General features: G+C 36.6%; 1 protein-coding gene across 2 annotated transcripts in view; it reads left to right on the top strand.

Moving 5' to 3' along the window:
- The window catches only part of MMS22L (MMS22 like, DNA repair protein), a 154,354-nt gene that overhangs the window by 124,981 nt on the left and 12,268 nt on the right, over window positions 1–17,105 (top strand). For both annotated transcript variants that reach the window (XM_001377373.4, XM_007484352.3), the window contains 3 exons: window positions 1,685–1,854; window positions 6,734–6,945; window positions 12,566–12,729. In XM_001377373.4, the coding sequence (XP_001377410.2) occupies window positions 1,685–1,854; window positions 6,734–6,945; window positions 12,566–12,729 (546 nt within the window). The remainder of the gene's footprint in view (window positions 1–1,684; window positions 1,855–6,733; window positions 6,946–12,565; window positions 12,730–17,105) is intronic.

The raw sequence follows: 17,105 nt of genomic DNA, 5'->3' as shown, positions 1-17,105 counted from the left end.
CATCCCAAATGATCTAGGTGTGACAAATGAGAGTAGAATGAGTCATTGTGAATGTCAGGAATAATGGCAATACCCTTTTAAGAGTGTATTAATATGAGGTCCTATAAATGCTTTTTTCCAATAGGTAGAAAAAATGGGGAGTGAGGCAGCATTATTTAAAATATTGCTAAGTGAACATTGAGTTTCTTTATGATTGATCATTGTATTTTCTTTTACACAAGAAGATTAATGTTGTTTGTTGTTCATAGAGGTGATTATGGGTTGACTTTTACACATCAATAACTTCTTCTGCAGGCCTATTTGTTGCCTTTTTTTTCAGTTTCAGAACATAAGTATATATGGATTTATTATATGTGTATAATACATATAAATAAACATACAAATACACAGTAAGCTATCTACATCTTTCTGTTTTGGACATAGCCTTTTTTTTCCCCTCTTTTTTTTCTTAGATGAGGAAATAATTAGCCTTTGTTCAGCAGGTTTTCACCTATGCTGTCTGAACCAGTCCTTGTTATAGCATGTGATGAAATAAGGCTTTTTTCAGGAAATTTGTAAGTCAGTCTTCTTAGCACATTTTACTAGGAAATGTACCCCCATTATGAACCATCTGAAAGACTATTGAGCCAAAAAACTCAGACTTTTGATAATTAGTTTTCTAAAGAAATGTCCTGGTTTTCTGTTAAGAAACACATTGGGTTCGTAAAAAATTGGTTTGCTGCTATATTCTTTGAAACACATGAATTTAGATTAATTGCTCTTTTCCCTTCAAATGCAGAGATTACAAATGCATAGTTTCTTAGCACCAAGGAAACTATAATATATTTACTAAAGTATTTAAAGTGGAATCTTAGCATAAGACCAAGGACATATCCCTGACACACACCCCATTAGGATCTTCAGTTTAGGACTTAAAGAGACTTTCTTGCCAACACTCTCATTTTTACAGATAGAGAAACAGGTTTTGAGAGATTGTGATGTGCATAGGGTCACACAGGTGGGAATAACAAAGGAAGGATTAGGATTAGTAGGTCTACTGCTCTTTCCAATGCAAGAAGGAGTTATTAGTTATCTACCAAATAGAATCCAAATTTAAAGAGGGCATGATTTTATATATGACTGTTTATGTTTATATATGACTGTGATAATGAAATAGGACCAAAATTTGAGAGCTAAACAAGAATTTAGGAGTCATCTAAGTCGATTTTCCACATTTCATTCATTTGTTGATTTTACAAAGTTTTTATTATTATTGTTAAATGAATCTTATCTATGCTTCTTGTTTTTTTTGTCACACATATATAAATACAGAAATGCCCCCTTTCCTTCCTTCCTCCATTAAATTGAACCCATTCTTACAACAAACAAAAAAGTAGCTAAACAAACACATCTTACTGTTCTAACCTCGTACATTCCAACCCCTCTGCTAAAATGAAAGCCTTATTTTCAAGGTGAGAACCCTGAGTTATATAGAGATCCAGTAACATCTCCAAGGACCCATACCTAGGAAATTACGCATCTAAGCCTAGAACCAGCCTTAACTCACTGTCCATTATGTTTTTCCCTCCTCATACATGCTGTGGTTAGACCTTGCACAGCTTAATTAGCAAATGTTTGTCAAACTTTGTGAGTATTGTTCATGTTTTCTCATTTCTGTATTTTCCCCCCATTGCTTCTGCTGTAGGGGTCCTTGTAAAGTCATGGGCACTGATTCTTGCCACTTCTAAAGCACAGAAGCTCCTGTTCCGTATCATAGACTGCTTGCTTCTGCCACATGCTGTTTTACAACAAGAGAAAGACCTGCCCACAGCTATGCTGACTGCTATTCGGAAGAGCCTTCCTCTCTATCTTCAGGTAAATAAATATATTTATGCTTAAGCTACCCATGAGTAATTAGCTTTCACTTCTCAGGGATGTTTTATATTAAACAAAAATGCTAAAAAAAAAAACTTCTAAAAAATCTTATATATGTTGACCTTGAGGGAAAGTAGTTTTTTTGTCTTTTAAGGAGCACAAAAACTTAAGTTCTTTTGGAGGTTCAAGATTCTTAACTCAAAAGAGCCTTGAATGGGGGCAGCTAGGTGTCTCAGGTTTGAGAGCCAGGCCTTAACACAGGAGAACCTGGGTTCAAACCTGACCTTAGGTGCTTCTTAACTGTGTCATCTTGGGCAAGTCACTTAACTCCAAATGCCTACCATTGACTACCACTCTCTGCCTTAGAACCAATACATAGTATTGATTCTAAGTCAGAAGGTATGGACTTAAAAAAAAAAATTGAAAGACTTAACACGAAAACCTGCCACATAGTCGAGTAGAGATTGACATGATAAATCAATAAGCAATCATTCATTAGGACTTGCTTTGTGCCAAGCACCATTACTTATAAGTACTGAGGCTACTAGAAAAAGCAAAAGTAGTGTCCATCTAAGACAGAGTAGACATTTTTAGTTTATGTAAGCTATAGAGAGTAAATCCTTCATAGCATAGAAAAGATTAGTAGCTTGAAGCATTGGGAGAAACCTTTTTTTTTCATTTAATTGATTATTTAGAGCATTTTTCCAGGATTACAAAAATCATGTTCTTACCCTCCCCTCCTTCCAACCCCTTCCTATATCCGACGCACAATTCCACTGGGTTTTACATTTGTCTTTGGCCAAGACCTTTTCCCATATTATTTATATTTGCACTAGGGTGATCATTTAGGGTTTATAACCCCAATCATATGGGAGAAACCTTTTGCAGAAGATCAACTAGCATTTGTTAAGTACCCATTATGTGCCAAGCTCTGTGGGAAAAATTCTCTTAGCAAAAAGTCAAATAGGAGAAACAGAGTCTCCGAGTCAAGAAGAAATAGGTTTATTGGAACTCTAAGGTACCCCCTCACACTTAGAAGATTGGTTAACATGACAGCAAAGGAAAGTAATGAATGCTAGAGGGGGTTTGGCAAAATTGGAACATTAATGCATTACTGGTGGAGCTGTGAATTGATCCAACCATTTTGGAGGGCAATTTGGAACCATGCCCAAAGGGTGCTAAAAGACTGTCTGCCCTTTGATCCAGCCATAGCACTGCTGGGTTTGTACCCCAAAGAGATAATAAGGGAAAAGAGTTGTACAATAATATTCATAGCTGCGCTCTTTGTGGTGGTCAAAAATTGGAAAATATGGGGATGCCCATCAATTGGGGAATGGCTGAACAAATTGTGGTATATGTTGGTGATGGAATACTATTGTGCTAAATGGAATAATGAACTGGAGGAATTCCATGTGAATTGGAACAACCTCCAGGAATTGATGCAGAGTGAGAGGAGCAGAGCCAGGAGAACATTGTACACAGAGATGTTTACACTCTGGTACAATTGAATGTAATGGACTTCTCTACTAGCAGCTATGCAATGATCCAGGACAATTCTGGGAAACTTATGAGAAAGAACACTATCTACATCCAGAGAAAGAACTCTGGGAGTAGAAACACAGAAGAAAAACAACTGCTTGATCACATGGGTAGATGGGAATATGATTGGGGATGTAGACTAAATGATCACTGAAGTACAAATATTAATAATATGAATATAAGTCTTGATCAATGACACATGTAAAACCCAGTGGAATTCCTTGTTGGCTATGGGAGGAGGTAGGGAAGGGAAAGAATACGAATCATGTAACCATTGAAAAATGTTCTTAATTAATTAAATAATTTTTTTTTCTGGGCAAAATAAATAAATAGAATCATTTACAAATGCAAAAAGAAAGGGAGCGAGAAAGGAAGGGAGGGAGAAAGAGAAAGAAAAAGAGAAAAAAATAAAGTTAGTTTATTGTGAGATGGCCAGTCTCACAATTTAGCCAGACTTCTAGTCAAGCCCAAAAGACCCCAAGCACTGTGAGAGGCCTTCCTTTAGACCTCAAGAATATCACAATTTATATACCAGTGCAGAATAATCCAAGACAGTGGTTATACCCATCTAAAACAGAGGCATGCATAATCACTGTTCATTGGTGGAGGCAACTAGGAAATGCCTCTCATTGGTGAAAGAAGTCACTTGATAGGCAAGGGGGTTGTGGCAGAGCCTGAACCCTACTTTCTAGGCCTGATGATGTCAAGGATAAAGTATACTAAGGTGACCAGGACAAGGAAGAGGTTCCAGACCCCCAAGCAGGGCAAAAGCCTGATGATGTATACAAAGGTGATGGGGCATCTCCAGGCTTCTAATCCAGGCAGAAACCTCTACGCTAATGAAGACCTAGTCACAAGTTCAAGACCAGGATTGCTATGGGTACATGATAGAGCAAGTTAAGGGCTAGGGCTGAAACTGGGGCCTGTGCTAACAAGATTAGATCTATTAAAGCAGTTATCTTGATTCAAAACTTAATATAATCACTACTTATTCTAAAATCTAATCCTGATATAAGGGGCAGGGGATTTCACACTTGCAGCACTGAGCTCAGAACTTGGAATACAGAGGAAGGCCAACAACAAAACCAACAGCCCCAGGTCTCAAGCAATCTAATGGGAGAGACAAGTTTGTAGGAATAAGATATGTACAGAATAAATTGGAAGTAACTTCAGAGGAACGGCTTTAAGATTAAGGAGAACTGGGGATGGCTTCTTGCAGAAAGTGGGATTTTAGCTGAGCCTTGGCACAAACCATGGAAGCTAAAAGGGCTTGGAAAGGAAGAGTATTCCGAGCCTGGGGGAACAAGCGTTCAGAAGTGCAGCAGGAGGTGGAATGTCTCGTGAAGCAACAACAAGAAAGACAGTGTCACTCATTCATAGAGTATGGGGAGAGCAATGAGAGGCTACACCATGGAAGGCAATTCAACAGCCAAATGGAGAAAGACTCATGGCAGGGAGACCGGCCAGCAGGCTATTGTGATTGTCCAGGCAGGAGACAGTGATGAGAGTCTATAGCAGGGTCGTGGCAATGCCAGAGGAGTAAAGGGGTATACATGAGAATTTTATGAAGTTGGGATCAATAGGATTGACCCCTGGTTGGATATGCAAGGTGAGGGTGAGGAGTAGGGAGGGACACCTGGGTTGTGGGCCTGATTCACCAGGAGCATAGTGGTACCTTTCAATAATCAGGAGGGTAGGAAAAAGGCAGGATTTGCAGGGAGGAATAATGACTTCAGTTGTGGATGTGTTAAATTTGTGATATGTCCAAAATGTCTAGTTCGAGTAAAAAAGGCAGTTAGAGATGGGAGATTGATGGTATTCCTGGCTAGATCAGTCTGACAACTCATCTACAAAAGAGATGATAATTTAATCCAAGGGAGATGATGAGATCAAGCGAAATAGTAAAGAGGAGGTAAGAGAGGAAGGCTTAGGACAGAGCTATGGCCAGCAGTCACAGCATGGATGAAGATCCTCAAAGGAGACAGAGGCATGGTCAGACAGGTAGGAGGGGAACTAGAAGAAAAGAATGGGTCACAAAAACCTAGAATGGGGAAGAAGGAGGGGGTGGACATGATCAGCAATTTCCGAGAAGTCAAGAAAGAAGAGGCTAAGAAAAGGCCACTAAATTTGGCAATTAAAAGATCATTATAACCTTGGAGAGAGCAATGTTGGTTGAATTACGAGATCAGAAGCCACATCACAGAGAATTATGAAGAAAGTAAGAAGAAAGAAGTAGAGATCCTTATTGTTGATAGCCTTCTCAAGGAGGTTAGCCACAAAAATGGGGGAAGATCTGGGATTGTAGCTATCAGGCATGGATGGGTCAAGGGAAGATTTTTTGAGGCTGAGGGAGACATGATGTGAACATGTATTTTGACAGTAGAGAAAGAGCCAATGATAGGGAATCAGGGATTCTAAGAGGAAGATGTGAGAAGTAAAAGAAATCCAGACAGGAAGGAAAGCCAGTCCAGAGTCAGTCATAGACCCTGGAATATTGATTAAACAAAGAAACCTTTGTAGGCTAGCTCAGGAGCCTATTCAGCATTTATATCATTACCCCAGTAGGAAAATAGGAGTTCTAAATGATTGACTTGTAAATGAACTATAGAAAAATACTGTATTTTAAAGTTAGTAACTACCTATTTTGGAGCTTTTGTAACTGAAGTGATCAGTGACAACTTTTGACCATTTTTCTTTTTGATTTTATGCATAGCTATTGTTAGTCTCTGTTATTTCTATTATATTATCTTTTATGTTTTTGCTTTATTGTTGTTAGCCCTCAGAGTGTAATATTGACTTAAAAAATACTTGTGCCATGGTAGCATGACTGACATATTTTGCTTGAGGAAAACCATAATTCATTGATGTAAAATATAACAGAATTCCCAAATGATGCTATTTCATCATTCTTGTGATAAGACGGACTATATGTATGTATGAGTATATATTAACTAAATATGTATGTATATACACATTAGTGTGTAAACATGTACAATACTCTTTTAAGAATGAGGAACGTTGTGTGTATATTGATGTGGAAGAGAAATTAAAGAGTCTTTATATCCAAAAGGTACAACATATTGTTTTTCCCATATAAAGAATGCCAAAATACAGTTATTGTGCTCCATAGGATACATTTAGCTCCATACTATAGAATTCTTCCAAGGACTGCAAGCTCAATTCCTGGTCTTAGTAAATTAAATACTCTATATTATATATTAATGATGCCAGTTGTTTGACAACTTAAAACTTCCAGCAAATGAAAACGAATACAAAGGTAATATTCTTTCATCTAACATATTCTTTACATTTCATCCTTCTCTTTTTATTTTTCCCTTAGGGCATGTGTGTTATCTGTTGTCATTCTCAAACTCAGAATGCCTATTTGAACCAACTACTAGGAAATATTGTTGAACAGTATATTGGGCGTTTCTTGCCTGCTTCCCCTTCTCTTCAAGCCCTTGCACAACATCCTGTCCTCTTGGCACTGAACAAATCAGCCATCATGCCCAAGACTGCATCTCTTCAGAAAACTGTTGTGCAAGTTATAAGGTAACAGTAAATACATGGCAGGGAAAGGGGGAAAGTGACAACTTCAAGCCAAATTTTTACTTAATGTTTTATTTTTTTAAGTGACTGGAAATGATTGATGCTTTTAAAGTAATGCTCTAATCTATTTAATGGTTGGGATTCATGCTTTAAAAAAAGTTACTAACATTACCTTAATGTTAAGTATAGTAAAAACCTTGAAATACCAAACCTTTAACTGTTTGTAGTCTTCAACCCAATGAAGTTAAAGACATAAAGTTAAAATATGTAATAAATATTCTGAGAAATACTTCTTGTGGCACAAAAAAATTGTAAACAAAGTGGATGCCTATAAATTGGAGAGTTGTTGAACAAATTGTAATATGTAAATGCAGTGGAATACTCATAAGAGTGCCAACAAATATGAATTTAAACAATTCAGAGAAACATAGAAAGACTTATAAGAACTGATACTGAGTGAAGCAAGCAAAATTAGTAGAACCTAACTATAATAATATAAATTAAAACAGTACTAAAAAACAGATTAATTTCAATGAGCAATCTCTGATCTTAGAGAATAAGAAAAGGTGGGTGACAATAGTGTTGAAACATCATATATACTATCTGATATGATAGTTTTTTCATCATTTGGCTTAAATGTTTTTCTTTGTTACAAGTATTCATTTTAATGTAAATGGCATTACATTTGGAAATTACTCCAATGTTAAAAAAGGGATCATAGAAACTTAAACTAAACTTTAAAGAAACTAATTTTGTGTTTGTGTTTGTGGACAGTTTAAGTGATTCTGCAAAGAATCAATTACAACTCCCAATTCTCCTAACAGTTCTGCTTGTACATTTTAGCATTCATTATTTCTAGGCGTTCTACCTTGAGGAATCTTCCCTATCTTTTATTTTTTAATTCTCATATTTCTACTAAAAATAATCAGATTTCATTTTTCCAGAGTCACTTTCCTGCCATTTGTGTTTTTTTTCAAACCCATATCTTCCGTCTTAGAATCAATACTGTGTAAGGCATAAGAATGGTAAGGGTTAGGCAATGGGGATTAAGTGACTTGTCTAGAGTCACACAGCTAGGAAGTATCTGAGGGCCATTTGAAGATTTGTGTTTTCAATGGAAAATTTATCCTTATCTTCTCTACCTGCCTTAAGGTAGTAGATACTGACTTTTAGGACAGAACAAGATCCATATTCCCCCTTCTCCCCCCCCAAAAAAATGAAGAAGGAGCAGCATCAAGCAAAACTGACTTTCTCAATAAAGTGGCACCCTGTGACACCCCTATAACAGATACTGTTCTAATTACTACTGTTTCCTGTATTCATCTAATGTTTTCATTTTGTAATTGGTACTTTAGACAGATCTTTCATGATAAGTAGATTTTGAAGAATCTGGGAAGAGAGGAAATCACTCTCTCCCCAAATACACAAAATGCAAGCTAAAAGATGAAAGGTGGTAATGAAAAGGGCAGCAATTTGAGGACCAATTCAGGTAGTCTTTTCTATGCCAGTAACTAATTTCTTTCTAGGAAAATTTAATGTGCAATTCTTTGGACTTCTTTTTTGCTTAGTTTGGGGCCAAAGGTTTTGTTAAACCATAGTTCATATGCTAAAGTGTTGAAAGGAGTAAAGAATGAAATAATTTGATCAATCCCCTACTATGATATATTTTTGTTATCTGTTCATTATACATTGAACCCTCTGGTAGAGAATATTCTTAAACCTTGAAATAAAGCCATATATTCTAGAATTTTAGGACTTGAATACATAATTTTAGTTCCTTGATCCAATTACCTCCCCTCACAAATAAGACAATTCAGGAATAGAGAGGTAAAGAAAATAACTTGCAATTTTTACAGTGTATAGATCCTAGTCTTTCCACATATTTGGCCATGCTGCAGATCAAATTACCCTAGAAATTACCCTAGGATGATGTAAAGTTCATTTCTTTCAACATCACGTGTTTGTCTTCTATCCAACTCTAGCCCTTACCATATGCTAAACATTTTCATTGGAATATATAGCAAGCCAATACCTGAAACTAATTGTATCTAAGACCAAGCATTTCTTCTCCAACATGACACTATCGCTCCCACAAATAAAAAGAAAGAAGAGAAAAGAAAGAAGAAAAAAAGAAAATATTTTACTTTTGCTTCCTTTTTTTCCTCTTTTTGCTATATACTTAGATTCACTCTTCTATACCTCTAGCCTTGAAACTTGAGTCATCTTTGGCCCTACTTTCCTTGTCTTTCATATCTAATTGGTTTTATTGATTCTTCTTTTATATCTTGAATTCATCCCTGCCTTTCTATTCCTACTTCTGTTGTCACCTCATATTTAAACCATTGCAGTAATAAGCTTCTGTCCTCAGCCCCTGCCCCCTCCACTCATTCTTATTTACCACTGCCACATTAATCTTCCTTATGTACCACTTTCAAAATGTGATACTTGACTTAAAAAAATCTGAGTTCCCTGTTGTTTATAGGTCAGATTTCAAACTCATTAGCCCAGCTTGCTACAACTAGCTTTCTTTTTCTCTCTGTTTCCAGCAGCTTTTTCCCCCCTTTAAGATGCAAGGATAAGTATGACTCTTATGTTCTAGTTTTCAATTAAAAAAAAAAGAGATTACTGTTCTTTGTCACAGGACAGTTTGTCTCCATAGTGGCCCAAAGCTCAAACATCATCATTTCAGAGGGACCTTATAGGTCATCTACTCTAACCCTTTTCATTTTACAGATAAAAAAACTGTATAGGTATAAGTAAGCATGTAATATAGACAAAATAAATATGAGCTAACTATCTATTTTGGGATAGAGTGTACCAGAGACTAAGGGGATCAAGAAAGACTTTTACATAGAAGGGAGTATTTGAGCTGAGACCTGAAGGAAATCAGGGATTCCAAAGAGGCAGGGGTGAGAAGGGACTTACATTGTAGGCATGTGAGATGAGAGTGAGTACAAAAGTTTTGAAATGGAAAATTGAATCTTTAATGTACTAATCAATAAATAGGTCAGTATAGATAGATTATTGAGTGCAAAGAGAAAGTAATGGGTAAAAAGAATGGAAAGGTAGAAAAAAGTCAGATTTTTTTAGATTCAAATGTTAGAGCATATTTTTGGTTCAAGGTATAATAGGGAGCTACTGGAGTTCATTAAATAGAGGAGATGGCACGTGCAGACATGTATTTAATGCCATGCCATTTTGGCAGCAGAATGGAGAATGGATTGAAGAGTGGAGATGCTTGAAGTAGGAGTACCAAATAGAAGGTTAGTGCAATAGTCCAAGCAAATGGTGATGAAAGCCTAAATCAAGATGTGTATGAGGAGAGGAAACTTAAGTTTCTCTTATATTTAGATAATGATAGTAGAGATGAAATTGGTTCACAAATATCTGCAGTAAATTACCTTTAATGGGTTGTATCTCTTTCCATTTGGTGAATATTAGTCCCCTTGTTGAACTATTTGTCATCTCTAGCTCTTGCCTCAAGTAGAAAAAGGGAGAGGGATAAGTAATTAAGTTAAAAGTTGAACAGGCTCTAATTGTTCTATCTCTAGCATTGTTCAGAAAGCCTGTTTCTCATTATGAGCCCAAACTAAAACTATTACTACTCTGAAGGAGAGTTCAGACTTAGGGGTTAGAGGAATTTTTTATTCGGGTTAGCTCCTTAACCTGCTCATCAAAGGATAAGGTACAGTGGGATATGAGGGTATTTACTTATATAGGGAAGTCCTTTGTTTATACAAGGACAGGAAAGTCTGCTTATCTCTTCCACACCTCTGTCCCTCTACTTCCTTGCAAAGAAAATGGTGAGAAAGAAAGGTTTCTATATGGCTTTGGAGAATATGTTGTATTCTTTATAGCAGAAGCATAAGAATGAGGCTTGTTGTATTATGAAAAAAATAATCCACTCACAGATAAAGTATTCTAGGTAAAGTGTATGGACTGATTATGCTCTTAATTTGGAACCACCAAATTGGGCCATTATAGCTAAATAGATTTGACTTTTCAATTATTATTAAGTCCATTTGACATGTGGGTACCTAAATCCATAATGGTCCAGGAGAATAGAAAATGCAACATATCTCTCTTTTCTGTAGAGAGAAATTTCTAGGATATAATGGTAACTATTGTTAGACACAATTATTATAAGAGTTTGAGTTTTTTTCTCTCCTAATTTTTTTTTTAAGAGAGAAATCAGTTTTAGGCTATTTGTATGTGGAACATGGTACTATTTCCAGTAATTGTGATTGGAAAACATAAAGTATCAGCAAAGCTTAATTTTTTAAAAATTCATTTTCTCAGTATTCATAGAGTTTTCATACCATATGTTAAGCACAAATGCTTAACAGAACAGTAGAGGGACACGTAATTCTTTAGTACATCACTGGATCTATAATCTTGTTAATATGGGTATTCCCTCTATTGGTATATGTTGTAGCTGGAACATTTGGGGGTTCAGCAATAACTAGCAGCTCTGATGTGAGGACTTGCCTAGCTCTTTTCAGGACTACTCGTCCTCTTTTGGTGTCTACTTGTCACCCAACTCCCACTTTAGTTCCAAAAATTTAAAGCAGGTGCAATGGCCACATTCTGATAAAACTGTCTCGGCAGACTGGATAAACTGCATTGATAGTAATCAACAAGCTTCAGACCCATTGGTGAGTTGGGGCTCTCTCCCCCAAGCATTTGAAGACTTCTGCTGTGGGATAGACAGATGAGAAGAAATTGTTCCAACAGCCATGAACATGACCAAAGCAGACACCGTGGAGCTTCTAGAGCTTGGTCAGATGTTGAAGATGCCACGGTCATTCGCAGGATCCCAGGCATCACCAGTCATCCTGAGTTGTGTTTTGCCACTGGATGACTGCACGAGGGAATGAAGTTGATGACTTTGTGCAACTCTGCCTAACTTAAATCCAATTCATGTAGGAGTCAAGACATCACCTTTATGATGTCATTGGTCCTCTTCAAAAACAAAGGCTGAACCACAACAACTAATCCATACCTTTTCATCCTTGTAATTCTTGTCCATTTTCTTTTATAGATCTTCGTTGGGGGAGCTTCACTTGGAGGCCAATCCCTAGCTCTCTCCATTTTGTGGGTATTAGTTCCCTCCTTGAACTCTTTGTCATCTCTGCCTCTCACTACAACAAGGAAATAAAGGGGGAAGGATAAATAATTAAGCACCTACTATGTCCCAGGCACTGTGCTGAGACTTATGAATATTATTTCCTTTGAGCCTACTTCCTGTTCCAGTTATACAATTTTACGAAATGAGATCCCTTAAATCAATTATTATGGATAGGTTATCTTTGCCCTTCGACCTACTACCTATGTGATCTTGACTTGCCCGTTCTAAGTCTCAGTTTCCTCATCTGTAAAATGAAGAGAGAGTTTAACTGACCTCTTAAGATCTATTCCAGATCTAAATCTAAATACTGCAGATGTCATTTCTTGTGTATCAGGCCATCATAAGGAAATACAGTAAAATATAATCATGTACCTTAAAAAAAAGGATTAGATTAATATTTACAAACTATACATTATTCATTTTGATTATTTTGAAAGTATGTGTTGTTCAGTTATGCCATAACCAGAATGAAACATGGACACATTTCTTTTTTAGGAAATCCTACATTCATTTTAAAGGGACTTCACCACCTCCTCGCCTAGCATCCATTCTGGCTTTTATTCTTGAACTTTTCAAGAAAACCAACATGGACATTGGTGATATGAAAGAGCTCTTACCTAGTGTATTGAAATGTTTGCTCTTGGTCAATGAACCACAGGGTGAGTTTACTAATCTTTTTAGTATGTTTATTATTATAGAATAATGACAATGTTTATGCAGTGCTTTAAAGTTTTGCAAACGTCTTGCACAGGAACCATTACATTGTCTCTTTTATATGCATTGCTTTTTTTTTTTAAACAATATCTAGAGTAAATTGTGACATTATAGGTCATTTTATTTTACCTTATTTTATTTTTGAGACTTTATCTCCTATTTCCCTCAAGCTGGAAGTGCAATAGCTACTCCTGGGCCCAATTCCTCTATTTACTGATCAGCTTGAAAACTTACCTACTTCATTCCAGCCCTGGGCTGGGTCACCATTCCTTAATAGCCTGGTCTCTCCTCCCCCAAAACTCACCAGGTGGGTGTCCTATTTAGTGTGGATGCCCAATTAGCTTATGGAGTGTTAAAGAATTCCTGAGCTCAATCAGTCTACCTGCCTTGGTCCCCACAATAGCAGGCATTGTAAACATGAGCCACCACATGAAACTGTGATCTCGAGAGGGGGTCACCCATCCTGAGTTACACAAATGGCAAATAATGGTATTGGTTTCCCATGTTCAAGAGTACCCCTAGCTATTATTTCCCAAATGTACAGATGATGGTAATGATGAGGAATGGCTGATATTTTTAGGGTACTTTAAGGTTTGCAAATTGCTTTATATATACATTATGTCATATAAACAAATAGCTTAAATATTATTTGGTTTGACCATTTACCATTGTTGAAGACTTATATTCTTATCAGAAATCAAGCAAAAACAAATAATAAGTATATTCTTTATGATAGTCTTTTCTGAAACTTCATAAATCTCTTTTATTGTATCTTTTGTTCTCCACATCATAACCAACTTTTTAGTGTTCTCTTTAAAAAGTCACTTAGTTCGCATTTAGAATATGTAAAGCAATATAAACTTGGTAGGGAGAACCCAGTAAGGACAATAGTGAAACGTAGCATCCAAAAACTTTATGACTTGACTTCTTGTTGACTAGACCATGACAATAGCCTGTTAATAAATTGACCTGCTTTAAGTCTCTTCCCACTCCAATGGCTCCTCCATTCACCCACCATCAAGAATCCCATTTGGTCTCCATGACCTTCATAACTGAATTCCCCCCTACCTTTTCAGTTCCTCCCTGCCATGTATTCTTCAATCTAGTGATGCTGGCCTCGTTGCTTTTCCTTGAACAATTCAATCCAGGTCTTGTCTCTGGGTCCCTCATGCTTAGAATGCTCTTCCTTCTCATCTCTTCTTATTGGCTTCTCTGGCGGAATTCATTAGACTCAACTAAAATTTCATCTTCTAGAGGAAGCCTTTCCCAACCCTTTTCATTTTAGTACTTCTCCTATTTTAATTATTTCCTGTTTATCCTACACATGGCTTATTTGTGCATCTCTGCCTGCCTCAATTTCCTCAACTGAATAATGGGGAGTATAATAATCTCCACTTCACAGGGTTGTTGTAACAATCAAAAGAGAGAATATTTGTAAAGGGCTTAACTCGGTAACTGGCACAGAGTATGCATTTAAGGAACTTAATACAGGGCATTGACAAAAATAGGTGCTTAAAAAGCATTTCCTTCCTCCTTTTTAAACACCACTTTGGTAATGAATGAATAGAATGAGTAAAATAGAAACCTGTAGAATAGTTTCTTCTCCCAGAACCTTTGCCCTTCATAGAGAGCCCACCTATTCTTTGAATTTCAGGAAAAGTCATTTCTTGTGTATATTCCTAGACTTTAAGACAGTGAAGCCATTTAAAAGTACAAGATCATGATCAGCATATTGTTTCAAAGATTGTGAAGTGCTCCATCATGAATGGGATCAAGGTTCAAGAATTGAATTTTGCTGTTCACTTCTTGTGAGTAAATGGGTCATGTCATCAATGTTGGTGGCGTATAGGATTCTCCAGGGATCCCTGCATTGATTTCTTTTGCCAGCTGAAGGAGCAGCATTAAGCAGTGACTTGTGTCCTTGGCTAGAGAGAAAATTGTTGCTCCTTGAGGCCTTAATGTGAAATGGGCCATTTGGAAGATCATAGAAAACGCTTGATTTCTCCCCAAGGATATATAGGGAGAAGAGGAATGATTTCATATTAATTAAATCAAAATTTCAATACACTACACATGTGGATTTTTAGAAGTCTTGTTAAAGATAATTATTTTTTCCCCAAGCATAAATACTGTGTGTCTGGATTGTGCTTTGGCAGCTTTGAACTGTGATGTTAGTAAACCATGGTTTTGTAGATGGCAATCTAATATGCTCTTTTCCTTATGCTTTTCTTGCCTCATAAATCTTTATATGCCCTTTAAGAAACTAGACATTTTTTTCATAACACATTATCCCATTTTAGATATCACAGAAGCATCTCTAGGTTGTGCTGATGAAATAGATCCATGTATGTATGATTCAGGCTTCTTCATCATATCCTACATGTTTACAAAATAAAATATAACAACATAACTTCTGAATGAGCTTTGGATATTTTAAAATTCATTTACAGAAGGCAAAGCAGTAACACTTAGAAATGCAAGGCTATTGTTTTAGATATTAGTTGGTAAACAATTGTTTTCAATATGCTTGTCTGTATGTAGGATCAAAGTAGGAATAGGTGTAGGAATTTGTGTTTTTCCTTTTAATGCAATAGAAAGATTACTACATAAATATATATATTGATATAGCTCTCTGAGATTTGCAAAGCATTTTATGTCCTTTATCTTATTCTCACAACCCTGTGAAGAAGATACTGTCATTATTCCAGTTTTACAGATAAGGAAACTGAGGCTCAGAATTTAAGGTACTTTCTCAGTGTCACAAGCTAGTAAGTGTCTGAGGCAGAAATCAAACCTATACCTTCCTAACTCTGAGTCCTAGTGCTTTATTCACTATACTATACTGTCTTTCAGCAGGGAGATGAAGTTGTAGTATATAATTCAAGGATCTATCATTTGAATATTTCTTTTGCTCATGCATATTATGGCCCCACATGCCTTCAATGGATCCATGATCTCATCAATGTAAGTAATCCCCCTAGCAGTACTGATGTCAACTCATCCAAGCCTTCTTGGGCTTTATTCTCCTACAAATTCTTTTAGGGAGAGGTTCATGGAACATACTAGGGGACTTTCCCCTAGTCCTTTGGACATGTACATATCAGTGTAGCATGTGGGTTCTCCAGGGTTTATCTCTTATTCGTACTATATGACTGACTCATCTGCTTTTTCAATCATATATCCCTGTGATAATGTTTTTTTATACTAATCATTTCATTGCCCTTTGAATGAAATATAGTTTTAATTTCTTGGAGGTATTCTGATTTGCATCTGTAGAACATCACCAGAAATTTAATGGTATTACTGAGTTTTGTTTTATTTTTAAGGAAAAGCTTTTAGTTCCTGAAGTTATATTGTAATTTACCAAATGCTATCAATATTGTTTGTTTTTCTTACTCAATTCCAATCCTAGCTCATTGTACATGTAGAGTTCCTTTCTAAGATTGAGACACCTAAAGACCAGTTTTATAGGCTATTCATTCAACTACATAGACTTGTAGAAACAATAGACATTCTTCGCCCACTTAAATTTTTTTCATTTTAAATTATTTTGGCCCACATTTGTAGAGCTTGCAAGTTTTATCATTTAAAGCAATCAGTACTGCGTCATGCTACCAGGGATACATAGAGGATCTTATTATAGGGAATCTCCAATTTGGGCTATAACATTTTTTTTAAAATGTCACAAATTTTTAACAGTCATCAACAAATGAAAATATTTTACAATACACACAGAACAGGAAAGGATTATGTAAAAAACTTAAATTATGAAATTTTAAAAGTGTATGTATACAATTGTATAAATGTGTTTGTCTATGGGCCATTAAAACCCACCACCACTCCCTTGCTATCCTCTGATGGTGACACTCTCATAAAAGATAAAAAAGACTTCAGCAACAGGTGGAAAGAACACTTCAGTCAGCTTCTCAACCGACCCTCTTCAGTTGACCAAAGGGCCCTTGACCAGATCCCCCAAAACTGCACCATTGAACAACTTGACGTCCCTTCTTCAATAGAGGAAGTCCAAAAAGCCATTAAACAAATGAGTGCAGGCAAGGCACCCAGTAAAGACGGGATCCCAACCGAGGTGTACAAGGCCTTAAATGGAAAGGCGCTCCAGGCATTCTACATAGTGCTGACCAGCATATGGAAAGAGGAAGACATGCCCCCAGAACTCAGAGATGCCTCCATCGTAGCCCTATACAAGAACAAAGGCTCACGAGCAGCCTGTGACAGCTACAGAGGCATCTCACTACTCTTCACTCCTGGAAAGATCCTCGCCCATGTTATACTCAACAGACTCCTGTCATCTGTTTCAGAG

Source organism: Monodelphis domestica, chromosome 2 (assembly GCF_027887165.1).
Source record: "Monodelphis domestica isolate mMonDom1 chromosome 2, mMonDom1.pri, whole genome shotgun sequence".
Classification (NCBI taxonomy): domain Eukaryota; kingdom Metazoa; phylum Chordata; class Mammalia; order Didelphimorphia; family Didelphidae; genus Monodelphis; species Monodelphis domestica.
The sequence above is the reverse complement of the archived record's forward strand: the minus strand, read 5'-3'. Positions and strand labels throughout refer to the sequence as shown.